This window comes from Propithecus coquereli, unplaced genomic scaffold (assembly GCF_000956105.1).
Source record: "Propithecus coquereli isolate 6110/MARCELLA unplaced genomic scaffold, Pcoq_1.0 Scaffold137, whole genome shotgun sequence".
NCBI lineage: Eukaryota > Metazoa > Chordata > Mammalia > Primates > Indriidae > Propithecus > Propithecus coquereli.
This window is the reverse complement of record NW_012137969.1, coordinates 6,250,355-6,272,871: the sequence shown is the minus strand read 5'-3', so window position 1 is coordinate 6,272,871 and position 22,517 is coordinate 6,250,355. Positions and strand designations below refer to the sequence as shown.

The window sequence follows — 22,517 nt, the reverse complement described above, 5'->3', positions numbered from 1 at the left end:
GTCCGAGCTCTCCCGGCGACTCCCGCGCGCCGCCAGGCCCCGCCCCACCCACGTGACCCCCGCGCTCCAGGTCGGAGGGAGGACCTCTCGGGCGGGCCAAACCATAGTGACCATTAGACGGGGGCAAAGGCAGGGTCACGGCCACTACGTACGGTGCGGTTGGGCGTGACTGATTAAAGCAACTGTTATACATTTTTGTACTGCGGAAGGCGGTCGTCTTTCTAGGAGTGTTGGCCGTCTCTGGCTCACCGCGAATTCCTTTATATTTTGGACTCGTCTGTTCTTTTGCCCAGTCAGTAGACGAGTCTAAAAACCCGACATGTACGGGGGGGATTTACCGATGTGAGGTAAACCGTTGGTCTGGTTGAAGGCTGAGGTGGCGCAAGCAATCGTTTGTTGAGCTTACGTTTTTCTATGGTATTAACTTCTCAGTTAGATTATGTTCTCTTGCATACCAAGATGATTTCTGGTACGCGCCTTCGCGCCACAAATAGTTCAGTCCTTCCCCGCATCGCCCGATGGGAGAGGAAGGGACCGCGGCCATATTGGACGGAACCATCTCCCACCACAAATGGGGTAGTTGCTGCTCCTAGTGAGTTTATTGACTGACGAAAAGAACTTTGGTGAATGGAATTGCGCACTTTCTTGTCACCAAAGTGTCATTTTGATCACTCGTAGACGCAGTTTTGCGTATCTGAGCTCTTCCAGGCTCGTCGTGAGGGACCAGGGCGTGGGTGTTCCCCCCGCGCAGCCCCGGTGCGGCCGGCCCGGTCGCACGCACATGGCTCGGCTGTAGCCGGCGCGGCGCGCGGTGCGGCCTGGGAGAGTCGGAAGCCCGGCGGCGGAGCACTGCTAGGAGGCCTCGTCGGGCCCATGCAGGACGCGGAGAACGTGGCGGTGCCCGAAGCGGCCGAGGAGCGGGCCGAGCCCGGCCAGCAGCAGCCTCCCGCCGAGCCGCCGCCGGAGGAGCTGCCGCGGCCCGCCGGGCCCGGCGCTCCGGAGGCGGCGGGGACCGAGGGCGCTAAGGAGGAGGTGGCAGAGGCCGAGCCGGAGCCCGATGTAAGGGCCGAGCCGGCGGCCGGGGTGGAGACAGCGGGGGAGACAGCTCCCGGCCCGTCCGAGTCGTCCTTGCTGCCCTCCTTCGAGGAGCCGCCCGGGTCGCAAGCCGAGTCCCCATCCCTGACGCATGGAGAGGCCTCGGGGGAGCAGGCCCGGGACGAGCCCGCCGACGGCCGGGCCCAGGCGTCGTCCGAGGAGACGGGCAGGAACGAGGGCAGCGCGGCGGAGGCGGAGCCTCGGGCGGTGGAGAACGGTGACGCGGACGAGCCCTCCTTCAGCGACCCCGAGGACTTCGTGGACGACGTGAGCGAGGAAGGTGAGGGAAGGCCAGGGTGGTGTCAGCGAGCGGCGTGTGAGCGTGGCTGAGGTTCCCTGGACTTAACAGATGTTTAGCTGTGTGCAGTTCGTGCCTAAGTTCCAGCAGGGGTGTCCATGGGTTCCTCGAAGTCACCGAGAGAGGGGTCACCACTTTCTGTCTGCTGTTTCCGAGTGTAGCAGAGATGTTCTGGCACTTCCCTTTTTATTTCCAAAAAGAAAGTGGGCGGGCAGGATGGAGCTTAGCTCGGGAGCAGTCACTTGCATTTGCATCGCAACCAGAAATTTGGGAGAGTGGTATATAGGGCAGATGCACTCCGCTGTGGCTGGGGGTAGAGCAAAAACAAGGACCAGGCCTCAGGTTTGCGGGTCTGCATGCCCCCAGCGCTGACCAGCCAGACCTCTCAAAGGTCTGGATCGGAGGAACAAGTTGTGGCAGTGCCTGGTGACTTTGTCCCCTTGCCCCACAGAAGTGTCTGCCTCCAGAGACTTCCCCAGTGGGACAGTGCCAGGCTGTCAAATTCCTGTTTGGTTCTCCTTTTTTTTCTAAGTCTGTAGGGCAGACCACCATCTTTCCGTTGGCAGATTATTTTTTTAAAGTTTTTTTGTTGCTGATAACAGCTCGCTTTGCCTTAGTTTCTACCTTGCTTGCATTTGTACACATTATTTCTGCTTCCTGCCTGGGAGAGTTTTTCTCCTAAAGTGATGTCTAGTGGTAACTGGTTTCATTTGTTTTTAGCTATTTTAACTCTCCATCAACCAATTCCTCTGCATATTGACTAAGTTAATACCAAAGTGGGAAAAGTAAAGACACCGTTAACAGAAGTAGCCAGTGATACACCAAGAAAATCTAGGGAACCAACTAGAGTTGTCAACTTTTAATTTGAACATATTTTTAAGGGGCTATCAGTTACTGTGACCATTGTTATGTTGTGCTTTATTTCATAAACACAAGACATTTTTAACATGAAAAGCAGGAAAACACAACTAGTGATGACTTTGGGAGCATCTAGTCTAAGCCTCTCACCCCTGAGGAAATGTGTCCCTTAAGTTGGAGCCGGTTGCCGAGAACTCCCACCAGACTCCTGCCCAAATCAGTGTTCTTTTTACCACACTAATTTTTCTTATATTTTAAAATGGAAATTTTGGTTTAACACTCATTTTGAGCCCTTGGGTATTTATTCTGCAATTGAGGTTTTATTTGTTTTTTGAGACAGTCTTTCTCTGTCACCCAGGCTAGAGTGCCATGGTGTCACCCTAGCTCACAGCAACCTCAAACTTCTGGGCTCAAGCCATCCTCCTGCCTCAGCCTCCCAAGTAGCTGGAACTATAGGCGAGTGCCACCACACCCGGCTAATTTTTCTCTTTTCGGTAGAGGCGGTGTCTCATTTTTGCTCAGGCTGGTCTCAAACTCCTGAACTTAAGCAATCCTCCTGCCTTGGCCTCCCTGAGTGCTAAGATTACAGGCATGAGCCACTGCTCCCGGCCTGAGTTTTTAAAAAAACATTATTTGAACCCATCTAATTCACATATTTCTAACATGTGAATTAATTCCAGAATTGGGAACAGTCAGAGGGTGCTAACATGAGCACAAGGCTGGCCGGGCTGGGTGACTGCTGTGGGTCCTTGGGAGCCCGTGTGGTCCTAGGTGTGCAGTGTTAGCCAGAATGACAGTTGAGGCACCTGGTCCTGAGGAACTAAAACTCAGTAAGCTGTCAGTTTTCTTACAGCCCCCTGGCTTTTGAGGTTAGTAGCTCAGGTAGGCTTTGTGTTTATGAGAAAGGGCTACCTTATAGGGTCAGAGTGTGCTGTGGAAGGAGAGCATGAGACAGTGTGTCCATTCTTTCCAAAAGGGACTGAGTCTTAGCCCTCCAGAGACTGGCTGGAGTTCTTGTCTTGCCTCCTTATTCTTTGATACAGGTTAGCATCCTAACCTGTAATCATCGTTTAAGGTTTCAACTGCCTTTGGTGTTTGGCAAAACACAGATGCGTGATCAAGATTTTGACACTAAATGTCTTCTTTTTTGGCTTATTAAATGTGCTTTTTCTTTATATTTGCTATTTAGTTTTTGAGAATTGCTTCCTTCTATATTTCCTGGAGACTTACTGGGATTCCATGAGCCAAGAGTACCCTGTGCTTGGGCTGCTAATAATTGAGATGTATCTCTTCATGGTGTGGTTACTTCATTTATTCCCCTCCTAGGTGTGGGCATATTCATACAGACTAGATACTTTGAGTTTGTGGGAAGGAGTCCACCGTTTGTATAAAAGCTGAACTTTTCATTATAAGCCTTGTAAATTCAGATCAGGCTCACCAGGCCACTTAATTGCATGGTAACTATGCTTGAAAGGTAGCCCAAGAATTGCCTACAGTTTCGGGAGCAAGGATGTCTGACTTTGCTGTGATCTGCCTCACTGCCTCTTTTGCTTTTTTCCTCTTTGCTTAGTCTCAATTTTAGCATCTTTGAAATTTAAGTGACAATTTTTGAAGGTAACATTTTTAATACTATTCCTGGAAGTGTTGGAATTAATCAAAAATTGTTTATGACAGGGCTTGCCTCTTGAAATTAGAGTTTCTTTTCCATTTTGAAAGTGCTTTTCAACTTTTTATTATGGGAAATTTCGAACATTCAAAAGTAAAGAGAATTCACCTTAACTTTTTTTGTTTTGTTTTTTTCAGGGACAGGGTCTCACTATGTTGCCCAGGCTGGACTTGAACTCCTGGCTCAAGCAACCCTCCCAAGTAGCTGAGACTACAGGCAGGCCCCACCGCACCTGGCTCTCACCTTAAGTTTTGAGAATAATATGTAGCAAAGAATGTTTTCTGACATCTGTCACATTTAGCATGCTGAAATTCTAGAGTGATAATTAGGTTCCAGAACAAATAGATACATGTATAACAAGTCATTCTTTGGCTTTTGTTTTAAAATTTCCTTGTAATCTCATCTTGGCTGTATTTACTCATGTCTTTCAGTTCCAGCTCTAACCCAGTGCCTTGTAATTTTACAGCTTGCTAGGCAAGATAAATAATTGGGTTTAGGATTTGTACAGAATTTATGTCAGAAAGTTGGGATTTGCTTTATTTCATCTGTTACTCAGTTTTACCTCCCATATGCCCATCTCCAGCAGGTAGTCAGGTATTTTTATTGGCACTGGAGCTTTATGGCAAAAGTCTCGAGGCTTAGGACAACCTCACGTGAAATTGCGGTGGGGAGCCCCAGATGACATTGAGTCGCCTGGAGCACCAGTGCCTCAGGTCTGCTTTCCTGGACCCCTTTGTATTTGTTGCTCTTGTGTTTCTTTTTTGTAATCTATTTTACACTGGTCCTTCCTTTTTTATCCCAGCTGACCATATGCAAATAAAGCAATCTTAAGTTTGAGTACTGAAGTTTTGGGTTTTAAAAGGTGACATATATATATATGTCATAATGTATAATATGTTTTGAGTTTTTGGGTATAGTTATGGAAATAACAGTAATACATTGCTGACTGTTCCAGGCACTGTCCTGAGCACTGACAGACTTAATGTCTATAAATGTGATGGCTTTTAACAGCCCTTGAGGCATTTCATCGAATTAAAGACACCATTGGTTGAATTGTACCACCAAGAAAGAAAAATTACTGCTAATTAAATTCAGGTGTGGCACTCACACCTGTAATCCCAACACTTTGGGAGGCTGAGACAGGAGGATTGCTTGAGCCCAGGAGTTCCAGACCAGCTTGGGCAACATAGCAGGACCCCATCTCTTAAAAAAATAAACTCACGACCTTGTATGTTATCCAGTCTCCTAGTTTGAATGCCTGTCTTTTCCCTGATGTTGTCTTCCAACAAGGCTGTCGTGATATAAGAAATATGTATTTGGGCTCTGCCCCTGGTTCCTGGCACATAGCTCCTAAAAACCTTGGAATCTCCAAAGTGATTAGTGTCTTTTTGTAGGCTAAAGAGATGACTGGTGGCTGGGGGCTCCTCGCCAGGGGGACCAACTGTGTGATTAGAGGGTCAGAAAGGGAGAGGGGCTGAAGGTTGAGATGATACCAGTGGCCAGTGATATAATCAATCGCGGCCACATAGTGAAGTCTTCTAAAAACCCAAAAGGACAGGCTTCCAGATAGCTGAATGGAGTGCTGGGCACTTGCCCTACACATCTCTTCCATCTGGCTCTTCATGAGTTCCATAACCCTGAGGAGTGGATAGTGAAGCCCTGGTTCATAGCCTGCTGGTCAGAAGTACAGGTGACAACCTACTGCTTGCGACTGGTGTCTGAAGTGGGGCTGTTCTTTTGGGACTAGGACCTCCAACCTGTGGATTCTGACACCAGTTCCAGGCAGTGTCTGAACTGAGTTATAGGACACCCAGCTGGTGTTCCCTGGAAAACTGCTCGGTGTGGGGGAACCCCCCACCCCCTTTCGGTAGTTACAAGTGTTATGTTGAGTAGTGCGTGAAAGGAGGAAAAACACTTTGGTTTTTCCCTCTGTCCTATAGTACAGTTTGTTTTATCCTTAAGAGCTTTTTTACATAAAGAATATTGGATAAGGGGTTGTTTTGGCGGTGGGCTGTCTGCACTAGAGAGAGATCAGGGAAAGCTTACCCCACGCAGTACCCCCCCAACCCTTTGATTCTTTTCCCAATTCCTTTGTGAAAGGCCATCTAATTCACTTCCTGAAAAAATATGAAAATACCTGGGAATAGGAGGGTGGGAGAAGTGTGTCGTCTTGACATGTTTCTTTTCCTCTTTATTATTTTCTATCCCAATTCACTAAAGAGATACTTTCCTCCCTGAATAAGTTCTAGTAATTTGTATTCACTAAAACAAAAGTTCCATGAATGTATTGAGAACTTAAATATTTACTTGTTTGTTAAAACCTTCTGTAAAAAGTTTTAGTTGGCATTGGGATGCAATTTTGCTTAGATGTTTTTGAAATCTAGGGATCTCTGAAAGACTTAGTATTGGATATTCTTCTGATTTTCTTCTTTACTTGCATTTTCCATTATTAAAGTTTTTTTTTTTAAATTCTCTTCATATCTTCCATTATTGCCAGAAGTCAGTGGATATTTTGACTGTTTACATTTTCAGTCAAAGGGAATGAATGGGAGGAGTTGAAGTCTTCCCACTTCTTTCACGTTTAAATTGTGAAGCAAACTAGGGCTTTGTTCACAGAGAAAGCATTTAGATTAGTGTATTTGTTTTTTGCTTCTTGGACATTTTTCAATGCGCTGAGCATATTAATGTTTTTCTTGGTACAAAAGGTCATTTAACAGGTCTCTCTCTTGTGCAGACTTACTGGGAGATGTGCTCAGAGATCGGCCCCAGGAAGCAGATGGAATCGATTCAGTGATTGTGGTGGACAATGTTCCTCAGGTGGGACCTGACCGGCTTGAGAAACTCAAAAATGTCATCCACAAGATCTTTTCCAAGTTTGGGAAAATCACAAATGATTTTTATCCTGAAGAAGATGGGAAGACAAAAGGGTGAGTATGTTCTCCCATCACTGAAGTCTCATTTGTATTTTTCTTGGCGTTGGGCACGGCATGATGTCGTGTGTGGCAGGAGCTCACTGTGAATGCAGCGCATGCCTTACCATGGCAGTTTGGCCCCGTTCTGTTCAGGTCACCCTCAGCTGGAAGCTCTCAGGAGCCACGATTAGTCCTGGAATCATCAGAGGGAGGAGGAAATTGCAGTGTGGTTCCAAGTTGGCCGCTGACTGCTAAGAAATGAGAGCGTGATGTTGAAGTCTGCCATCAGAATGGTAGCTGACACAAGATACACCTAGGAATAGGCATTGATAGCTCTGGAAGCTGGCAGAACATCAGGAAAATTTTGCGTGCAGAATTTTGATTCTGATGTGGGGTTTTTTGCCCACATCTTAACGTTGCTGAAAAGGGGGTGCTTCCTACAATCTAGGTGAAAGCGTCGTGCCACTGCTTAATTAGCAACTCTTTTCCTTAGTGTTAGCTAATGGTGCATCTTATAAAAATAATGGTAGCCTAAGGTATGCAGCTTACTTTTTTTGGTTCAGTATTAGGTTTTCCATGTTGATAGCATGATTCTAATTCCTTCATCTTAAGTGCTGTTGTATTCTATTCTCATATAATTTGTTTTCCTGTCGACATTTAGTGTTTTGCTGTGAGGAACAGTCTCCTGTCTCCTTTCGTACAGTGTGAGAGTTTCTTTGTTACATACCTAGGAGTGAAATTGTTGAGTTGTATGAAATGCTCATCTTCGCTGCCACTACATTCATCAAATATTATGATCTTGAGTGATTGTTACTAATTTATACTCCTACCACTAGTAGATGAAAGTTCTACAGTCTTGTCAGACTTTTCTCCAGTAAAATTTCATGTAAAGGCCAGGTATGGTGGCTCATGTCCGTAATCCCAGCACTTTGATGGGCTGAGGCTGGAGGATCAGTTGAGGCTAGGAGATCTAGACCAGCTTGGGCAATATAGGGGAGACCCCACCTCTCCAAAAAAAATTAAAAAAATTAGTGAGGGATGGTTGTGCACACCTGTTGCCCCAGCTACTCGGGAGGCTGAGGTGGGAGGATTGCTTGAGCCCAGGAGTTTGAGGCTGCAGTGAGCTGTGATGATACCACTACAATCCAGCCTGGGCTACAAAATGAGACCCTGTCTTTTAAAAAAAAAAAAAAAAAATCATGTAAATACCTACCTTTGAGTATAGACAAAACAGTCTTTCTTTTATACGAATGAGAAGATATTAAAGTTTGTTTTTTTAAATTAAGGTAGAATAGTTTCTAGAAAATTAACAAATGTAAGTAATGCTGCCGACGTTTTCTATTTTGGGAACTAGGTTGAGGGGTAACCTCTTTTTGACCGGCAGTTGCTTGTGTTATACGTTTAGTTATAATAAAACATCCTCTGAGATCCTTTGTAATTTTGCTTATGATATACAATATTAGACTTTTTTGTAGATTAACAGCTTTATTGAGATAAGTGGCATACAATAAACCTGCATGGTTTTAAAGTGTCTAGTTTGATAGGTTTTGACATGTGCAGACATAAAATCATCACAATCAAAATGACGAACATTTATGTAATTTATGATTGTGAAAGCTAGAGACTTCGGATCTTCCAGTTAGGACTTCCTCCTTGCTTAGGAGTGAGACCTTGTCTTTTTTCTTGGCTATGGATCTGTCCTCAATTTGACTGCCTCGGGCAGTGGCAGTAAGATGAGTCAGATACTTGCTGCTGTGGAGAGGTCTGGGTGTGAAGATCTTGCAGTCTGCACTTGTGCAAATGGCCCTTCCTCCCTTCAGGTATATTTTCTTAGAATATGCATCTCCTGCCCATGCCGTGGATGCTGTGAAAAATGCTGATGGCTACAAGCTTGACAAGCAGCACACGTTCCGGGTCAACCTCTTCACAGATTTTGACAAGTGAGTTCAGACTTGGCCATGAGAAAGCAGACATTGACACGTGAGTGACTGGCCTGCAACTGGGTGACTTGGCACTTCTCAGCAGGTGCTGGTGGCCTTTCAGATTGTTCACATCCCTGCAGACCACCGCAGGGCCATGTCACATCCCTGCTGCACACTTCTGGCAGGAGCACCCTTCACCAGTTATTATGCCAATCAAAACTCATGTTTTTCCCATACTTTATTTGGGGTGGACAGGGAGCAGTGAGGCAATGCCTGTGGTTGGACCACCAACCGCTACCCCTTGTCTAGTCATTAAGGTATATATTACTCAGTAGTTTTTGTTTTCTAGATATATGACGATTAGTGATGAATGGGATATTCCAGAGAAGCAGCCTTTCAAAGACCTGGTGAGTTGTATTAAATCTGCATCAAAAGAAATGCTAGGGCTGGGTGTGGTGGCTCACACTTGTAATCCTAGCACTCTGGAAGGCCGAGGTGGAAGGATTGCTTGAGATCAGGAGTTTGAGACCAATCTGAGCAAGAGTGAGACCCTGTCTCTACTAAAAATAGAAAAAATTAGCTGTGCGTGGTAGTACCTCCTGGTAGTCCCAGCTACTTGGGAGGCGGAAGCAGGAGCATCGCTTGAGACCAGGAGTTTGAGATTGCCATGAGCTAGACTGATGCCACAGCAGTAGCCTGGGCAACAGAGTGAGACTGACTCAAAAAAAAAGAAATGCTGGATGTCTTGACATGGGGTTATGACTTCCTTGAAGGGAGTTAAGGTGTTGACTGAATTTGTTGTATCTTTAAGAGCAATAGTAGTGATGAGCTTTCTTTGATTACAATTAATGAAATTTTACTATATCCCTGTTTTTTTTTTTTTAAAGGGGAATTTACGTTACTGGCTTGAAGAGGCAGAATGCAGAGATCAATACAGTGTGATTTTTGAGAGTGGAGACCGCACTTCCATATTCTGGAATGATGTGAAGGACCCGGTCTCAATTGAAGAAAGAGCGGTGTGTATCTGCTGTTGTGGCGGGGGGACTCACCTCTCTGTATTTTCTTAACACAGTGGAACTTTGTTTCCATCAGAAACTGATGAAGAGCAGGTGAAGTTTCATTTTCTTTGAGATTACTTTGAGAATATCTTTTATTCATCTGGCTTTGAAATAAGTCATGAGAAGTGAATAGCCTTCTTAGGTGTTTCAGTTAAGAGCTTAAGGAATAGCTTCATTATGGGAGAGGTCTTGGTGTTTGGCTTTTTGTTATTGTATTAATGTTGGCACTACCTTTTTCTGCAGAGATGGACAGAGACATATGTACGTTGGTCTCCTAAGGGCACCTACCTAGCTACCTTTCATCAAAGAGGCATTGCTCTTTGGGGGGGAGAGAAATTCAAGCAAATCCAGAGATTCAGCCACCAAGGGGTTCAGCTCATTGATTTCTCACCTTGTGAAAGGTAAGCTATTGGAAAAATGCAAACGGAGTCTTTCTTTTCACCTCATGCCAGTCTTCTACAGATAATTTTTTAAAACTTTGTATTTTGCGGTAATTTCAAATTAAATGAAAAAATTGCAGAGGAGCACAAAGAACTCCTGTATACTTTTTTTTTCTTTGCTGGTTCTATAATGAAGCTTACACTATATACTTTTTACTCAGATTCTCCAGTTAACGTTTTGTTGCATTTGCTTTATCATTTCCTCTCTCCAAATATATGTACATAAATTTTTTTCCTGAGCAATTTGGGAGTAAGTTGGAGTATCAAGTCCCTTTAGGGGTAAATGTATATTCCTAGGAATAGGATTCTCTTAGTATAAGCGCAGTGTAGTCACCAACTTAAGGAAATTCAACATTGATTTAATATTTTATTTGAGGTATTACCCTATTCTAACTTTATTACTTGATCTAGTAATGTCCTGTGTAATATTTATTTTCCTTCAGTTCTGGATCTAGTCCAAGGTCACATGTTTGGCAGATAATTTTTCTTATGAAGGCTTTTTTCTTGTGTCTTAATCCATGTGGCAGAGGTTTGTGTGAGAAGATGAGTGTGTGGAAAGCTTGGAGGAGGCCCCACCCAGGCATGGGGCTGCCTTCCTGTGTGTGCTCTGTGCTCGCTGCCTGGGATGCCCTCTCTCTGCCGGGGGTCACCTCTGACCTTCGTGGGTTTCCAGCAACTCCAGTCTCAGCCCTGTCTGTCCTCCAGCGTGTTGCTGTGTGGTCTTGCTTTATTGTGGGGCCCCCTCTGTCCTGGTGCTACTCCCATTAATGCTGTGCCTGTTTTTCTCTTGAACTTTTTAGTATACGAATGTTCTCATACACAGAAATGAAAGGGAATACTATGGTAAAATCCATGCGCTAATTACCTACAGTTAATGATTTCTTGTTTGGCCACGTTTGCTTTAAATATTTTCAAGTAAATGATAGACATCTCTATAAAAGTATGCATTGCTACAAAATAAAAGTGTCTTCCTGCATAGTCACAATTTATCACACCTAACTGCATGTCTTACAACCTTAGTGACATCTAACATGCTGACCCATATTCAGGTTTCACGGCTGCTTTGTTCAAACCTGGATCCAAGCAAGGGTATAAGTGCTTAGTAGTTGTGTCTTAAGCCTCTTTTGTCTTGTTTTCATATTGACTTGTTAAGAAGGACCAGATGTTCTGTAAACTGTTTCACCTTCTAGATTTGTCTGATTCCTCGAGGTATCATTTAACTAGTTCCTCTAATCCGTGTATTTCCTGTAAACCGTAAGTTCTATCTTACGGACATTTCTTAATTTTGATAAATAGTTTTTATGTAGTGTATTCTTAGAGTACCCGTTAATTCCCAGGCATTTTGCGTATTTTTGGTACAAAATAATTCATATTTCTCATTTCAGCAGCAGTATGTTAAAATTGGGTTCACAAAGAGACTCTTAGCCAGATCTCGGTGCCGAGGTAACATTCAGGTGTATGAAGTTTTATGTGTTTCTTTATTGCCTGTGAAGCCTTCAGGCAATTAGTTCCACCTGTTTTCCCATAGACATTGTTTAGGTTGCTACACTTGCCACATTAAATTAGGATGTATCTGTTTACACATCAAGAACAGAGACTGGATTGTCATTCATTACTTCGTCCCTGGTGCTTTGCAAAATGCCTGACACGTGAAATGCTTGAATGGATGGATGAATGAATGCTTTGGTTATGTAAATTGCAGCGTGAAAAATCTCTTCTGCAGTTACCACTTAATCAAACGTTTCTCTAGTAGTACCTTCTGGGTGGCGGTGACACAAGCCATCATTTTTAATCTAGCTAATCAGGATGTCAGATCCTACTAGGAAAAGAGGCAGTCATTGAAGGCACTGTATTTGTTTCTGCATTCTTACCTCCCATTGTTCTAAGAGGGCAGTCTGGGTTAGGATATTCACACTTCATGTGAACTAAGGGAACAGGTGCTATGGCTTTAGACAGGACAGCAGTCAGGTATGTAAACAATTGCTGGGAGGAGCCCCCAAGCACAGATGTTTCTTGTCAGACTTACACTTGAGTCATGTGTGACCATCTGCTCTCTTTACCTTGTTAGTCTTAATTAAACATGGGGGAAGGTAGAGTGAGAATTCCACACGGTTCTGCCCTCTGGCCACTCAGCAGACTTTTGCTTGGGATCCATTTGATCTTTCTGTGTGCTGATCTTGGTGACAAAATTGTGACTCTGGCAGCACCCCGATGCCAAGAGTGAATGAGTGCTTCAGGCCATGGAAGTGCTGGTTTTCTCCGAACTTCCCAGTGGGATCTCCTGGGACCTTGCCCATTGATGAGCATTCTTGGGGAATTGTGTTTGGAGAAAGTGCTGGTTCCAGGAGTCCTGACTGCTTTTCCTGGCAGTATCCTGTGCCTGTGCCCACCTGAAGCTATCTGAGCCGAAGCCGAGCCTCCTCTCCTGTAGAGTAGGGCAGAGACTCGCGCATGTGGAGTTGTGCTTCTCACATGGGAAGAGATGCTACACAACGTGTTCCCCTTTCTCTTGTAGATACCTGGTGACTTTTAGCCCCCTAATGGACACTCAGGATGACCCTCAAGCCATAATCATCTGGGACATCCTTACTGGGCACAAGAAGAGAGGTTTTCACTGTGAAAGCTCAGCCCATTGGCCTATTTTTAAGTAAGTAGACCAGTGCAGTGACCTCCTGTAGCCTTTTATTTTTTAATTGAAATAGCCTGGCATTTCTTTTTTCTTCTTAGGTGGAGCCATGATGGTAAATTCTTTGCCAGAATGACACTTGATACCCTTAGCATCTATGAAACTCCTGTAAGTGATTTTAACTAACTAAAAACACACTATCCTGTCATTTGCTTGTAGTCTTCAGTAATTTTGCTTAAGGGTATAGTACTTTTCCTTAATTTATGGGAGAGTTAAAAGGAGGCAGAGCTTTAATATATGCATGGGTAAAGGCCCGTTTCTTGTGCTGTTTTAAGTTTTCATATTCTGAATTGTGCTCTTGAGTCATACCTGCCCCACCCTTGCAGCCACAGGGAATTCAGGGTGGGAGTTGATGAAAGGGGCTTTAGCACTGGGTTTCTCAGCTGTGGGTGAGTTGTTTGCTCTGTGCTTATGCTGCTCCCTAGACATACTCACATTGGAGTCTGTTGTGTCCTTTTTAAAAAAACTGTATGTGTTGTCAAGACATTGGCATGGTTCAATTCAGCTGTAACCCTTGTGTTTTTTGGGCAGTCTATGGGTCTTTTGGACAAGAAGAGTTTGAAGATCTCTGGAATAAAGTGAGTGTTCTCATCAAGTCAGTATCTCTGTGTTCAGGCTGCTTAACAAAACACCATAGATGGGGTAGCTTATAACAACAGAAATTTATTTCTCCCAGTTCCTGAGTCCCAGAGTCCAAGATGCCTACAGATCTGGTGTCTAGTGAGAGCCTATTTCCACATAGACAGCCAGCTTCTTATTCTAACCTCCCCTGGTGGAAAGGGTGAGGGATCTTTCTGGGACTTTTTTTTTGTTTTTTTTTTTTTTTGAGACAGAGTCTTACTCTGTTGCCCAGGCTAGAGTGCCGTGGTGTCAGCCTAACTCACAGCAACCTCAAACTCCTGGGCTCAGGTGATCCTCCTGCCTCAGCCTCCCAAGCAGCTGGGACTACAGGCATGCGCCACCATGCCCAGCTAATTTTTTGTATATATTTTTAGTTGTCTGGCTAATTTCTTTCTATTTTTTAGTAGAGACGGGGTCTCGCTCTTGCTCAGGCTGGTCTTGGTCAGGCTGGTCTCGAACTCCTGAGCTCAAATGATCCGCCCACTCGGCCTCCCAGAGTGCTGGGATTACAGGCGTGAGCCACCATGCCTGGCCTTTTTTTTTTTGAGAGACAGGATCTTGCTCTGTCACCCAGGCTGGAGTGCAGTGATGCTATCAAGCCTCAAGCTCTTGGGCTCAAGCAATCCTGTCTCAGCCTTCCAGTAGGTAGAACTGCAGTTATGCACCACCATGCTCAGCTAACTTTTTTTATTTTTTGCAGAGACAGGGTCCACTATGTTGCTTAGGCTGTTCTCAAACTCCTGGCCTCAAGCAGTCCTCCTGCCTTGGCCTCCCAAAGTGCTGGGATTATACTGTAAGCCACCATGCCTGGCCTGCGGCCTCTTTTATCAGGGCACTAATCTCATTCATGAGGCTCCACCCTTATGACCCGATCACTTCTGAAGGCCTTACCTAATGCCATCGTCTCGGGGGTTAGAATTTCAGTATATGAATTTGGGGGAAACACAAACACTGTCCATTGAAGTTGGTTTTCTTTATTTGCTCCCCCTCTTTTAGCACTCAGTTATTAAACATTTGGGATGAGCAGTGCATGCTTGTTCTGAACAGAAAGGGTGGCACAGGAGGCCCACACCAGCTGCTGACCAGGCTGCTTAGTAGTGGGCCTCTCAGCCTTCTCAGTGTCTCCCCTTTCCTGGACACATGAATGAGTCTGGGGTCTGCTTCATTTCATGTATCTCATCTTTGAACTAGAAACCGGATGAGTGGGGTGTTTCCAGCCTTTTAAGGAGGTTGGGGAGCCTTCACTTAGTTGAACGGTTTCTCTGTCACTTGTGGTCTATGAGGTAGGATTTGGGTGGTCTTCAGTGAATTATAGCTCATTTACACTGTCAAGGGAGAATGGGCACATCTCTATCTGAAAGCTCTCAGAGACGGTTGATACCATGGCAGTGAACTGCCAGCAGTCCAAGGATGTTGGCATTTCTTGCTCCTTTTATTCTTACATTCTTGCACAAAATTATGGCTTATAATTAAAAATAAAACCAGGATGTTGGTTCCCAGTAAATGCACAGCAAAGAGAAGGTAGCACGTGTAAAGCCATTTCTCTCGTATGGACTCACCATTGCAGCAGCTGTCCTGTAGAGCAGTGAACATGGTAGAGGGCTTGACGTGAATTCTTCTCATTCCTTACACTTTTTGATTTGTGGTTTCCCCACTTTTGCACCTTGACTAATCTTTAGATATCATGTAACTGGATCTACTATGCTGATATTAACAGTGGGTGGGATTGTCAGCATCTCTTGTCTCTATTTACTCACTGTCAGGGTGAGTGCAGTAGTGCCAGGGTGTGACGAGGACAAGCAAAGCTGCACATCATCAAGTGCCTAGAACAGGGGGGTCGCGCAGAGCGAGCTTTCAGTAACGTCAGCACTGCCACCATTAGTGGTGGTTAGTGCACCAGTATTGAGCTTTTATTCAGCAAATGAGTTTTTTGGTTCTCTTTTGCTTTTCAATATTAAAATTTATGATCACTTAGTCTTTGCATAACATTTTATTTTCTTTGTTCTGCAGAGACTTTTCTTGGTCTCCTGGTGGTAACATAATAGCCTTTTGGGTGCCTGAAGACAAAGATATTCCAGCCAGGGTAACCCTGATGCAGCTCCCTAGCAGACAAGAGATCCGAGTTAGGAATCTGTTTAACGTTGTGGACTGCAAGCTACACTGGCAAAAGAATGGAGATTACTTGTGTGTTAAAGTAGATAGGACTCCAAAAGGTACCCAGGTAAGTAGATGCCAGTGGGAATACGTTATATTCCTTATCCTTAGCTCTAAAGTAGCTACCATATTTTTTAAAGGATGTTAGTGGATTTTTTTTGGTTCAAGTTTGTGGGTTATTTTGAGACCTACCTGATACAGCTGACAAGTCTTAGCGAGGATCTTTTATTTCTTTTTTAGTAAAACTTTTGATAATGTACATTTAGAGTTCACAAGGGAATACAGTAAAATCTCCATACATCCAGCTTCTATATTGGTAGTTAAATGAGTATATTATTTTCTTTCTAAGCACAAAAAGCATACTCTACACAGTTCTGCCTGCATCTAGACTTTTTTTGATTGTATCATTTAATATTTACCGTATCAAAAAATTGCCTAAGTTTTCCTTCTAATGGAAATATTCCTCTTCTCCTTACATTAAAAATTTTTTATGCAAATATAATTCTCACCCTTTTAAAGCTTAGCAGCTTTTAGTATATTCACAAAGTTGTACAACCACCACTGCTAATTTCAGAATGTTCTCATCAGCCTACAAGGAAACACCACACCTGTTAGCAGTCACTCCCTGCATCCCAGCCCCTAGCTCCTTATACCCACCGATTTCTTTCTCTGGATGTCCCTTTCTGGACATTTCATATAGGTGGAGGTACATAGGATGTGGCCTTCTGTGTTTGGCTTCTTTCACTGAGCATTTTATTTTCACAGTTCATCTGTGTTGTAGCAGGTGTCAGAACTTCCTTTTTAAGGCTGAATAACATTGTGGTATGGATAGAGCACAGTTTATCCATTCATCCATTGACGGACATTTGGGTCGTTTCCACCTTTCAGCTGCTGTGAGCAGTGCAGCACCTGAATTTTGGCACGAGTACTTCGGGAAGATACGGCTGCGGGATGTTGCACTGCATCGAGATAGTTTCCTAGTCCCTATTGGTGGACCTTTAGGGCACTTGAGAACTTTGGCCCATAAGCTGCAGTGAGGACCCCTGGACTCGTTTGTCCATGAGCATAACCGTTGGGGCGGTTGCCTGAGTAGGGCCTGGATCAGAGTGAACACAGTGGCATCTTCAGATGGTCCCCTGTGGAGATTGTGCCGGTCCACATCTCTACCAGCATTGGAGTACTTGATCTTTTTTTTTTTTTTTTTTTGAGGCAGAGTCTCACTCTTTTGCCCGGGCTAGAGTGAGTGCCGTGGCGTCAGCCTAGCTCACAGTAACCTCAAACTCCTGGGCTCAAGTGATCCTTCTGCCTCAGCCTCCCGAGTAGCTGGGACTACAGACATGCGCCACCATGCCCGGCTAATTTTTTTTTTCTATATATTTTTAGTTGTCCGATTAATTTCTTTCTATTTTTAGTAGAGACGGGGTCTCGCTCTTGCTCGGGCTGGTTTCGAACTCCTGAGCTCAAACAATCCGCCCGCCTCTGCCTCCCAGAGTGCTAGGATTACAGGCGTGAGCCACCGCGCCCGGCCAGAGTACTTGATCTTAATCACTCCAAATGTCTGTGTGTGTTTAATGGGTATACAAAATTAATCTTTTATTAAATTATTAAGATGTCCTTTGATTTAAGCCGCCTTCTCCTACTTTCAATGTTCAGAATGTCACCCCTTTCCTTTTTTTTTTTTTAAAACAGGGTGTTGTAACAAATTTTGAAATTTTCCGAATGAGGGAAAAACAGGTACCTGTCGATGTGGTTGAAATGAAAGGCAAGTTTTCTTTTAGTCCTTTTATAGTTGAATGGGCCTTATGTGCTGTTTTGCACTTGGTTTTCAAAACTTTAGTCTGAATCGATTGCCTGAGTAACATGGCTAAGACTCTGAGCTCTCACCATGAACAACATCTCTAAATAACAGAACATGTTTATAAATTTAGGATTTTCTTTATACTTTCTAACAATATCTTAATCTTTCCAACTGCTAATTGGAGATGCCCCACTTTCCCCCACCCCGACACCTTTGTGATCTCTAGCCGAGAAGCGAGGTCTAGTCATTTTCCACACTCAAGAGAATTTATGAGGAACAGGTTTTCACTCCATGTTCAGGGGCAGGCAGCAAAAGCGTGGTTCATCTCACAGAACAGATGTTCTCAGTGTAATGGAGCTTTTTTTTAAAAACTTCTAAGAATATATGTTTATTTGTTTTGGTCGTTCCTGAACGCGTTACTTGCTGTGTGCAGTATTGATTTTTCTTTTTAGTGGAAAAATACATTCGTTATATTTTACAAAGCTAGTTTCACTTTACTTGCTCAAGACTAGTCGTTTTGACTCCTGAAAACTGTTCAGTGCTGTGTTTCTGCCTATTTTTTGTTTGTTAGGCTTTTTGTTTTATGTTTTGCCATGAAGAGAAGGAGAAGGGGAAGTAGAGAGGGGAGAAAGGGTGGGACTTGGGCACCCTATCACGGTAGAAAGAGAGGACGCACCTTTGAGGAGGTCACAGGATCCTACTGTAGCTGCAATGTTGAGTGTAGGAAGGGGGGTGTCCACAGGCTGCACAGACCTCGGGCTCACCATAGCTCCTCTGTGGTGTGACTCAGGAAGCAGAGAGTCCTGGTCTGCCAAGAACAGAGTTCCACATGCGGCATCTCACACAAGTGGAATAGGCTGCTTTTGAAACTAGTAATGTGTGCCCTTTTTTGCTGTTGGTTGGTCTGTGGTCCTTTTTAATGAATTTGAAATATTATGGAAGCATTTCTCTGGTTAAATAGTGAACATATTAATTGATCAGGAATGTTTTATTCATGACCGACCAGACAGGGAGCTAACTCTCTTATTGATTATAGAAACCATCATAGCCTTTGCCTGGGAGCCAAATGGGAGTAAGTTTGCTGTGCTACATGGAGAGGCTCCGCGGATATCTGTGTCTTTCTACCATGTCAAAAACAATGGGAAGATCGAGCTTATCAGTAAGTCATCTGGCCCTTCTCTCTTTAACAAGTCAGCATAGATGACAGGACATGGTCACTGCCCAACAGCAACTGTAGGATTGACCTTGGAACACCCCCTGGTCAGGCCTGAATTCATGTGTAAGCAAATCCCCCCGGGCATAAGTGACACAGCCGAGTGGTGATGAGGATGGTGAAGACTCCTGAGGGAGCGTTTCACCTCACAAAGGACTCAGGCTCCCTCTAGCTCCCACTGGGCCCTTAATTTAAGTTTATGTTTCTAAGACTGCCATTCTGTGCCCTTGTTTTGAGTGGAAGTCTTTTATCTTGTGCTTGTTGCTGCTGTCTCTGGGCCTCAGGTTCACTTCTTTGTGGGCCTGTGCCCCACCCCTCAGTCTGGATCGTGTCCCTGTGACCTGCCTGCCAGGTGTGCTGCAGAGCTGTGGCATGTGGTGTGCGCTGCCCTGGCCGCCCTGCTTCCAGGAGTGAGTGGGCGCTGAGGCCCAGCCACGCTCCACCTCCCCGGAGGGGCTCGCTTTCATTCTCAGGCTGGCCCAGGGGCCCTCCCCTCTCACAGCAATGCTTGTCCTCACTCCTTGCCCAGGCAGGCTCCCTGAGGACTTTGTTCTCACTCTTTTGTCCTTGTGTCCTGCCCATGGTACAGACTGGCGGGTGCAGTGGGACTGAGTGAACGTTGTTGCTGCTTCGTAAGCATTTTGGTTGTCCGTGTGGCAGCTGTACGTAGTCTCATGCCATGTTCCACATGCTGCTGGTCCTTCACACAGGACTGGCCACCGTAGCCCGGCTCACATAGCCGTGGTCTATCCCAGTGCCTGAGGGATTTGTGTGCCTCAGCAACACATTTTCACAAGATAATTCAGTAAAGAATTCAGTTTCACTTTGCTAGAGCTTAGTTAGCAGTTGTTGTGGTAGAATCAGTTGGCTATATCACAGAATTGGTTGCATTATTAATTCCCTGATATAAAAATATGAGCAGTTACAGACTCGTATCCCGTTTATAATATAGGTCATAAAATGGATAGTAAGTAAAAGTACCTCTGCCTTCTGAATATTTTGTGGAACACACCTTTGTGGACGCTGGGGTTATCCTGTCTCTGTGGCTGTTGGGGCTGTGTGCTTATGTATGTTTTCATGGGGCAAGTTTGGAAAACCTGCCCCCACCAGGGTGAAATCTGCCTTCCCACGTCTTCCCCTCTCCCAGTCGGCCCCATGCTTTGTAGCTACTGCGGCTGAGAAGGACCCCCCCAGGTTAACTGTCTGGAACGCAGGGAGGGCTGAGATACCTGTCCAGTTGCTCTGTCCAGGGTCCCTTCAGAACGTAAGTTCTTATGAGCACATGTGACTTACAAAAACGTTTGTGTCGCTAGGATAGTGGCTCTTCTGGGGTCACATATCTGACAGTCCTCTCCCTGAGTCACTGCAGGGATTACTGTAAAGGGAATTCTTCTTCCAATTACCTTGTGAAATAAAAAAAATACTATCACAGTTCTAAAAATAACCCCTGCTCCTTTTTTCCTTTTTTATTTTAAGTATGGGTCATAACTTACGGTGCACTTACTGGTGGGTTTTCTAAAATTATTTTCAGAGTCTGTTTTCAGATCTACCTGTAGGGCCTGTGTGGACCTGTTGCCACGTCCTTCAGTCTTGGCTCCACCTTGACTGTAGAGCCATTTACAAAGACAAGTCATGGACGCTTTCCTTTCTTCCAGGAATGTTCGATAAGCAGCAAGCAAACACCATCTTCTGGAGCCCCCAGGGGCAGTTTGTTGTGCTGGCCGGTCTGAGGAGGTAGGTTTCTGCCGTCTGGGCCGTGAGAGGCTCTCTGCCTGCTGCAGTGGAGTCCTGGCCCTGGAGCCCGTGTCTCATGCTTTGCTCTGAACGGTCAAGCATTGCTCTTCCTCCAGACTCTTGGTAGCTTGGTAGGGAGAGTATTCCTGAGTTGAAGGGATCATCCCAGCATCCATAGACGGGACATTGTCATACCCTAGTGTATCCATCATACTCCCAAGACTTAGGCCAGGACAGGCCGATTGTGACCAAGCAGACATGTCTGCGTGTTGTAATTCCTTTGTGGTTAACCAAGTAGCTTTCCAGCAATCCAGTTACCCTCATGTAAAATCAATCCCATGTCTTCTAGCAGGAAAAATACTTAATTAGACAGCTGTGAGACTTCCTTACTGTGGTGTAATAATGATGAGAACGTAAACTCGGCCTTCCCTTGCACCCCTGCTCTGTGGCCATTCCAACAGAACGTGTAGGAATTGTGAAAAAACTTACAGCATCTGCCTTGGAGTTAGGAAAGTATCCTTTTTTTAAATTTCCCCTGCTTCATTGTGGACTCCTGATACTATGTTTTTGATGGCTTATTTAGCCTCTTAATGTTTCCTGTCAGAAGAACAGGAGTAGCAGACACACGTGGTAGTCATTGTGTCATAATTGGATAAATCTTCACAATAGCCTTATGAAATTATTGCCATGATTATTTCCATGTTAACGAAGAGAACGCTGAGGCAGAGCTTGGGTGACACCTGAGACCACAAGGCATCTCCCTCGGGACCTCACAGCACAGTGCCTCTCGCAGGGTGGGGTGTCGGGGGAGACGTGCGTCTCTGTGAAGACTGTTGGGTTTGTCTCTGCAGTATGAACGGTGCCTTAGCGTTTGTGGACACTTCGGACTGCACGGTCATGAACATTGCAGAGCACTATATGGCCTCTGACGTCGAGTGGGACCCTACTGGGCGTTACGTTGTCACCTCTGTGTCCTGGTGGAGCCATAAGGTACAGGGACCCGTGTAGCCTTGGCCACAGAATGAACCCAGGGAGTGCTGGGCTTGTGCTGTGCTTAGGACCCCAGGGAAGGAGTGCCAAGCCTGGCACCGACCCACTTCCCAATCTTGTCAGAAAAAGCTCGACATTTCCGTTTTTAACTCTTGGACTCGTCGTCTCTGTCTTTGTCAGTGGAAGTAGAAGCAGTCTGGGAATGCAGAAAAGGTGGAGCCGTGTGCAGGAGCAGCATGTGTTCACAGGAAGGGGTCCCATCCTGGGGCCCAGAGACCCCTGAAAAGGGGTGAGCATGTTGTGCACAGGTGCTTTTCTGGGACGAGGAGTCATTTCCTTTAGAGTCTCAACAAAGATCTGTAACCAGAAAGTTCAGATCTCTGCTCTGTTGGTATCAGAGTTTGTTGAGTACAAACCACCTTCAGTACAGTGTCTTCTAGCTTCAATCACACTCTCGTTATTCCCTAACGGTGGTCTAGTTCGCTAAGGGCTTCTTTTTGTATTTAATGACTGTTTTTTAAAATTGATTGAGATATTGGTAGTCGAAACCAGTCCATGCAAATAGAGCCTATGAAATCAAATGAGGGAAAGTCTGACTCGGTGCAGTGGGTCACAGTGCTGTAATCCCAGCACTTTGGGAGGCTGAGGCAGGAGGATCACTGCAGCTCAGGAGTTTGAGGCTGCAGTGAGCTACGAACACAGCACTACACTCCAGCTGGGGCGACAGAGCAAGACCCTGTCTCAACAACAACAAAAATTCAGGCAATTCTGTTTCATGAGATAATGAACTTTTAGGACTACCAGCTTCCCAGACATCACTGCAAACAGTGTCTTGAGTAGAAATCTTTACATTCAGATCAGGACATGTTGGCCATGGCCTATGTCCAGATGTGTTCAGTTGTCACCGCTGTGAGGCCTACCTTGACGCTTTAAAAATATCCTTTTAAACTGTTGATCACTCGGTTTTAAATACAAACACTCACCTCCCAAAGTTCCGGTCTCAACAAGGAGATGCTAGCGTGTAAATTATAGCACTGCTTCCTCCATTGGAGAAGTCTTGCTGTGAAAAAGT

The 22,517-nt window shown here is 45.1% G+C and overlaps 1 protein-coding gene across 1 annotated transcript in view; it reads left to right on the top strand.

Moving 5' to 3' along the window:
* Positions 1-803: 803 nt before the first annotated feature.
* The window catches only part of EIF3B (eukaryotic translation initiation factor 3, subunit B), a 26,111-nt gene continuing 4,397 nt past the window's right edge, over positions 804-22,517 (top strand). The window contains exons 1-14 of the mRNA XM_012639058.1: positions 804-1,375; positions 6,652-6,844; positions 8,650-8,769; positions 9,101-9,158; positions 9,639-9,767; positions 10,053-10,210; positions 12,765-12,896; positions 12,977-13,043; positions 13,467-13,513; positions 15,567-15,777; positions 17,400-17,472; positions 18,545-18,667; positions 20,377-20,455; positions 21,307-21,445. Coding sequence (XP_012494512.1) covers positions 874-1,375; positions 6,652-6,844; positions 8,650-8,769; positions 9,101-9,158; positions 9,639-9,767; positions 10,053-10,210; positions 12,765-12,896; positions 12,977-13,043; positions 13,467-13,513; positions 15,567-15,777; positions 17,400-17,472; positions 18,545-18,667; positions 20,377-20,455; positions 21,307-21,445 — 2,031 coding nt within the window. The 5' untranslated portion in view covers positions 804-873. The remainder of the gene's footprint in view (positions 1,376-6,651; positions 6,845-8,649; positions 8,770-9,100; positions 9,159-9,638; positions 9,768-10,052; positions 10,211-12,764; positions 12,897-12,976; positions 13,044-13,466; positions 13,514-15,566; positions 15,778-17,399; positions 17,473-18,544; positions 18,668-20,376; positions 20,456-21,306; positions 21,446-22,517) is intronic.